At 17.2% G+C, this 7708-nt stretch overlaps 1 protein-coding gene across 1 annotated transcript in view; it reads right to left on the reverse strand.

Annotated features, from left to right (window-relative positions):
* LOC102672633 (E3 ubiquitin-protein ligase MARCH3-like) overlaps positions 1-7040 on the reverse strand; it is a 9329-nt gene extending 2289 nt beyond the window's left edge. The window contains exons 1-3 of the mRNA XM_006623330.2: positions 6709-7040; positions 2745-2908; positions 622-848 (exon numbers count right to left, since the gene is read on the reverse strand). Of these exons, the coding sequence (XP_006623393.1) occupies positions 622-848; positions 2745-2908; positions 6709-6760 (443 nt within the window). The 5' untranslated portion in view covers positions 6761-7040. The remainder of the gene's footprint in view (positions 1-621; positions 849-2744; positions 2909-6708) is intronic.
* Positions 7041-7708: the final 668 nt, after the last annotated feature.

The following is a 7708-nucleotide window of genomic DNA, read 5'->3' on the forward strand; positions in this document are numbered from 1 at the left end:
AAATATTCATAGTTCTATTTATTATATTCTAAGTCATTTTTATTATATATTTATATATAAATAACTAATATTGAAATAAGCAAGCTGAATCTGAAAATTTTATAAAATTTTCTATATAAAAAAGATTTTTACATAAATAATAAATAAAGTTTAGAAGATTTTTATTTATATAATTATTTATATTAGACATTTAAAATGCAAATATAAATGAAATTACGAAAATACAACTTTTTTGGAGATCATAAATGTCCATAAATTAGACATTCATAATCTAGATGATATATAAGTTGAAAATGATAAATTTATTCTAATTTATTTCGTTTTAGAGATAGTTTTAATATTATTATACTAAAACAATCATTTCAACTTTTTTGAACTTGCAGTGATATCTTTCTTTTAATTTTTTACCGACATATATTGTCGATGCATTTTATTGTAATATAATAATGACTAATTTTTGGAAAAATTTTTTGATGTAAACTTTTTGATGTAAAAATTGAAATATAAATTTACAACAAACAATTATTACAAGCAACCTGCAGACTTTAACGAATATCCCAATATTTGTTTCAATTGTTTTAAATTCATAATCTTTTATTACATGAAGAGCATAAATCATACCTGAGAGTTACGATTAACCATAAACAATAAGTGGTCACCAACATGCAACAAAGAATAGCCAAACCTGTTCCTTCCCAAAAACCAAGCCTGCTGTAAGCGGATGCACCAACAGCGCATAAATATGTTGCCGCAATACAAAGTGGAGTTAATACTATCAGACACACTATATCACCAGTTATACCTTGCGGTCCGTATATATTCCTAGTCCTCCACCATTGTTTGAAAGACTATAATAATTTGTATTTATAATTAATTATATTTACTTTCGTGTAAATTTTTTATCCCTCGTATCAGAGGAAGGAATATGCGCAAATTTTATCTTTGAATTCAAGAACATAAGATATTGAATTGCATATATATTCCTTTGATATAAATGGGACAATATAATTTTAAAAATTGTATTTATTAAAAATATTGATAATTAAAAAACGCCGATTTTAAGTATTCTATGAAATTTAGATCAAATTGTATGCAATTTTTACATATATAATTATTCGTTATTTATTAAGATATATTGGAATAAATACAAATGTTCTAAAAAAAATTTTTGTTAATAGAATATTTTATTTACATAAAATTTAAATTTAAAATATCTTATTTATTGTTGATAATTAAATATTTTACAATAATAAATGTTATGTAAGAAATCACTATACAAAAAAAAATTACATATAAAATAAGTACCAATAACTAGAATAGAATAGAATCAATAATAAAAAATTTACATATATTTAATAATAAATAAAGCTCAATAATTTTTTTATTATCTCATATAATTTTTTTTTATTTATAAAAATTACATATCAATTTGAGCAGAAAATAATCTTAAACTGGGTAACAAATTAATTGTCTTTAACAATTCTTAAAAATATATTATTGCATTAATATAATATATAATATATATCACATTTGATATTTCTTTTTTTTTTTAATTTGATATTTTTTTTTTTTAATTAAATAATAAAATCTTCAAATTCAAAATCTAAAGTTTTAAATAAGTTAATAATTCATTGATTTTACTTCTTTTTATTTTGTGAGTTAGAAATGTAAGAATTCATTCTTGTAAGAATGAATAGTATGAAATGAATAAAGGATGGGATTTTAAATTATCTAACTAAATTATCTAAATTATTTTTATGATAATTAAGCATTATTGCATTTAAAAATTTTAAGGAATCGAATATTGTGTTATTTTGAAGCAGTGTTTCATTTTAGATTAATGATATATAATAATAGTATACTATATTATTTATAATTATTAGGATAAAAAGTTTTATTTAGTATTTAGAAATGATATGTGATATTTATTATAATTTATTATTTACACAAAAGAAAAAAATATTTTAAAAATATTATTAAATATAAAAATATAATATCAATACAAACAATTTATAACTAATAATGACTTTTTATTATCATATTAATTAACTTGTCTATGAATTACGTTTCTCTATATTATTTAAAAATATCAATAAATATTAAATATTTTTATATTTAATAAATTCTAATAAAATTTTTGCAACATCATATTATTGAATTGTAATATTATATAAATTAAATATATATAACATAAGTTATATATATATATATATATATTTATTTATATATATATATTTAGATAGAAAGATCAAAATGCTTAATAATGAATGACTCAATTCTCCTTTAAAAAAAATTGAATATTTGAATTTATCATGGATTCTAAAAATGATATGTTTATTAACATTAAATGTTACTGATAATAAATGATTTGCGATGTTTGGTTTTGATACAAGGACATTTATTGCAACCCCATTAGACGAATTTAAATCAAACGAATCACTGTTTCGAATCTAAATTAAACAAATATCTGATAATATAATTAAACAAATATTCGAAATAATCCGAATCTAAATGTAAGTTATTATTTAAATATATTTTAATACTTGAGAATGAAATAATTAAGACTTGGATACTGAAAATCAGATAATTTTTAAATCCAAACGATAGAAAAAACATTATTTTTTAATCATACGTTTAAAATATAATTGTATAAATAATTTAAATTTTTAGATTTAAATTTTATATAAAAGATATTTTGTAAGAAATAATGTAAAAAATAAAGCGAATATTTTATAAAAATTTACCTGTGACAACGATTTATTTTTCCTTTGTATCGAAAATAAATATTTACAAATTTCGCAACGATCCGTGTTCGACATGGACAACCATTTTTCTAAACAACAAGTATGGATTAGAGCCAATGTGCCAGAACATTCGCAAGGATCTATCAATTCTTCTACGGTTCCATCTATGAAACATTTTTTTTGTTATTATTTCAATAATCATCATAATCTCTTATTTATTTAATAAATCATTTATTTATCATTAATAGATTAATTTATATGAATAATTTTAATATAATATAAAAATACTTTAATATAATTTAAAACATTAAACATTATAATACAATGGTAACTTTATTGATTTACAATGTTATAATATAATGGTAATTTTATTTATTTATTTATTATTATTCGTAATTATTCTAGATAAAGTTTTTATAAAATTTTTTTTTACAATTAGTTTCAAAATATTCAATAATGATACTCAATAAAAAATAATATCTATTAATTATAAATTTTATTTTTAATATAATATTTTATATCTGTTGTAATTAAAAATAATTAAATAGATTTAAATAGATAATAATTTAATAGATTTATATTAAAATAAATATGATGTTAATTATTATTCGATAATTACATATACATATATATACATAATCGATTCTTATAATGTATTTTATTTTTTAAAAATCGAAATTTATTTTAAAAATATCAAAAATTGTTCGAAAAATTTTTATATGTGATTATATATATAAATTCTAGAAATGCATATTTGATATTTTTTTATAGATTAATGTCTTTAATGATGTATGTCAAAGAATTTTGTTTTTTCAAATGGAAAACAAATATTTAATATATTATTTAATGTAATTTAATAGTTTTTATAAATAAATATTAAGTAAAATTATAAAGTTAAAAAATTAATAATTTAAAAAATATTTTAATTTTGCAAATTATTTTGTAAAAAACAAGAAAAGAATAAATAAATGAATATACACTTTGTATATTCTTTATCTTTCATACAATAATTTTTATAAAATTTAAATTAAAATATTATCTAAATTAATAATTAAGTATTTTAATACTTTTTTTTATAGATTTTTAACTTATATTAAATAATTAATTAAAAAAATATATAAATTCATTTGAAAAAACAAAGTTGATTTTTATATGATCTTTATTCATGTATAAAAAATTAATCACATCAGAATATATATCTTTTGTAATTATACAATTTATTGTGTAATTATACATTTTTGTAATTATACATTTAAATATTTATTACAGTGAATAATAATAATGATAAAAATCAAGGAGTTCAAAATTTTAAATCAAATATCCTATATATTTATATTTTTTATTTCGATAAATTAAAATATCATAAATTACTATAAAACAAATTTATATATATAGCTTTCTTTATTCTTTGAATACTTAAATCATTCTATTTCCGGTTTTCAATTATCGTATCTTCGCAACTACATCTCGTGCTGCATTATATTCACTCGAGCATGTAAATCTTATTTAAACGATTATCCGAAGAATCTCTGAATCAAATGTTTTCAATCTAAAATAATATCAAATTTTGTTTATTAGAGAATTAGTAAAATTCTTCGAAAAATTATTTTAATAAAATAAAATCTATTTTTATAGATGATGATCGAGAAAATGCAAAATAGCAATGTGAAAATCATATATAAAATTATTTGAAAAAAAAAATTGACATAATTTAGAATAAAATAGTAATATAATAATATAGTATAATAAAATATAGTAAAATAAAAATTTATAATATTATAATTTTAAATAAAATTTCATTGAAATGAATATTTCTTTATGTGAATATAAAGATACATATACTTTTGTATATATATATATATATATACATATATGTTGCATGCATATAGTTTGCATGTTACTTATAATTTATGCTTCTTATCGTTTCATCGCAGAACCTAACAGATTGTGATTCACAATTTCTTTCGAAACGTCATTGGATTCTTTGTGGTATCATCAAATCTCCAATCGATTTTAAATGGGAATTTAAGTATTAATTAAAATTTAATTGATCAAAATATAACATGTTAAAATATAAAATATAAAATATAAAATATATTCATTAAAATATAAACAAATATAAAATATAAAATATAAAATATATTCATTAAAATATAAACAATCAAATTATTATCACATATAATATAAATTCATTATATTTGAAGATTACGAAAATCTTCCAATATTTAATATTTATTTTTAAAGAAATAAAATAAATATTTTTAGTGTAAATATTTTATATAAATTAATAAATAAAATGAATTACAATAAATATTTTTTTTTGTTTTAACGTTCTTTTATTGAAAAAAAAAATAAAAATATATATGTACATATTTTAAAAAAAATAATATAGATTATTTTAATTTATTTTGTATTTTAAAAGAATTTAAGAGTATTATAGAATTTTTAATGTATAAGAGTATATTTATACAAATTTATAAATATATGAAAAATAAAATAATAAGATAATGGTAATAGAAATAATAGTATTTTAATATATATATATATATTAAATGTAATATAAATATACAAAATATATAAATGTAATATATATATATATATATTTGTTTATTTAAAATACTGATGTACATAAAATTTTAATTATAATATATATTTTGATTATATCTTATAAGATATAAATTTAATTTTTTATTAATAATTTAATATATCTTTGATTTTATTATTAAGTGAATTTAAAAATTTTATGAGTTCATTATTTTTTTGTTTTTTTGTTTCATTATTTATTATGTTTTATAAAAAGATTTTAATATGTTGTATCAATTATATATATTAAATTATTTTAAAAATCAAAAGTAGCATGCAAAAAATGCAAAATTGATATAATATGTTAATGTTAGTAATTTTTTAATAAACTTATCATATCATTTCTTATCTGATAAATATATCAAATATAACAATAATAATATAAATCTTAAATTAATTATTGTTACATTATATAACTTGTTAAAATTATTTTTTTATTATTATACACATATGGTTTCATTCTCGAATTTACTATATAAAAATTTTAGTATAAATTTGTAACGAAAAGTGCAATAAACTATGATAAAATTGTTAATACCAGCAAGTATATATTATTATACAGGTACGTCACTATTTTCAAACTTTCTTATTAATTTCGAAATTAATCATTAATTGTTATATAAAAATAAAGAGATTCTTTCAAATATGTTTTGCAAAAATACTATGTTTTATTCTAATTTTTTAATTCTAACATTATTTTTAGTTATATAATATCATATGATATATGAAATATTTCGTTTTGACTTATAAAATATTTTGATTTATTTGATATATTTTGTATCATATATATATTATTTTCTAAAAAGATAAACGCTATATTAAAAATAGAAATGATAGAAGCAATTTTCAAATATAACATAAAACTAATTTAATATAATTCAAAGTCACATCGAAATTATATATTTCTTTTTAAAAGTTTTTCAGATTTTTTTATGTTCTTCTATTATTTTTTCTACTCATAAAAGTTTATTTTATATATTAAGATTTTGCACATAATTCATTTTTTTGAACTTTTTAATTTAAATCATAAAAATACTTTTTTTTGATTTATAAACATTTCATATATAATTATTAATCTTAATCACTTAAATCACAAAATTACTTAATTTCCGAATAAACTAAACATGTTTGATATATTATATATTATTTATTAAAAAGTACATATATTATATATTATATATACTTATATTTTATGAAAAACAAATTAAAATAATCTTCAAATATGTTATTTATGTTAATATATTAAAAACTTAATATGTATTCTCATTATTAATTCCACATTAATTAAAAAATTAAAGATTGAGTTGCATGATTGATATATTTAAAAATATAAAAAAAGATAAAATAAGATAAAAAATAAAATAGAAATTGTCAGACGTACCTTCATGACAGATTCGACAAACAGAACCGGGACTTCGTTTATCCGGTGTCATATTGCGTCAATACAAAGGCGAGGAAATTTTTGGCGTGTTGATTGTCGCGGCGTCCCCGAACACCGTTGTTATTGCACTGTTCTGCTGAAATTCTGTGGGACAATGAGACTCGTTATCGAGCTATTATCGAGGAATTATCGCCGGCTATACGTTCGTTGCCGGACGTCGTTGTAGCCTGTAGTCCAGATGAAATTAATCGGTTGCTTTGTCATAGAAATTAAAAGTCAAACTTCGATCATCGATCAAATCGATGTTTTCATTTTGGACGTAATCATTGAAATGTTTTGATTCTTAAGACAAGAATTAACTGTGTTAGGAAATCCCGATTTATAATAATGAAACAACTTATTAGAATGTTAATTTTGAATATTTATATTTCATTTATTGAAATTTTATTAATGAAATAGAAACAATATGTAATTGTTTAAATATATTATTATTGTTTTATTTTCAAATAAATTTACTGTTAGTGAAGAAGTCATATATTTCGCATAATATTGTTTAAAGATATAAGGGTTGAGGTATTAACATGATATATTGTGAAATAGCTTATTTATTATTTTCATATTTATAATCTTACAATAAATTTAAGATTATCAATTACATTTAAGATTAATTACATTTATTATTATTTGTTTCTTATATATTATTATATTGTATTATTATTTTTTTTTATTTTCTTTATTTATTAAATAAATTATAAACGATACATTTTATTTTATCAACATTAATATTTTATTATGTGTACAATATTATTATATATATTTATATATATTCTTTTTTTCCTTTAATAAAAAATCATTTCTTAATATTAATAATAATATTAATAATTGTAATGAATATTAAATTATAATATTTTATTTTAAATTTAAAATTTATGTTTATAAAATCGATTAAAAAGATAGTATGATAGATATAAGATGTAATATATATATATATATATATATA

The sequence above is a fragment of the Apis dorsata genome, unplaced genomic scaffold, assembly GCF_000469605.1.
Source record: "Apis dorsata unplaced genomic scaffold, Apis dorsata 1.3 scaffold_883, whole genome shotgun sequence".
In the NCBI taxonomy this organism is placed as follows: Eukaryota; Metazoa; Arthropoda; class Insecta; order Hymenoptera; family Apidae; genus Apis; species Apis dorsata.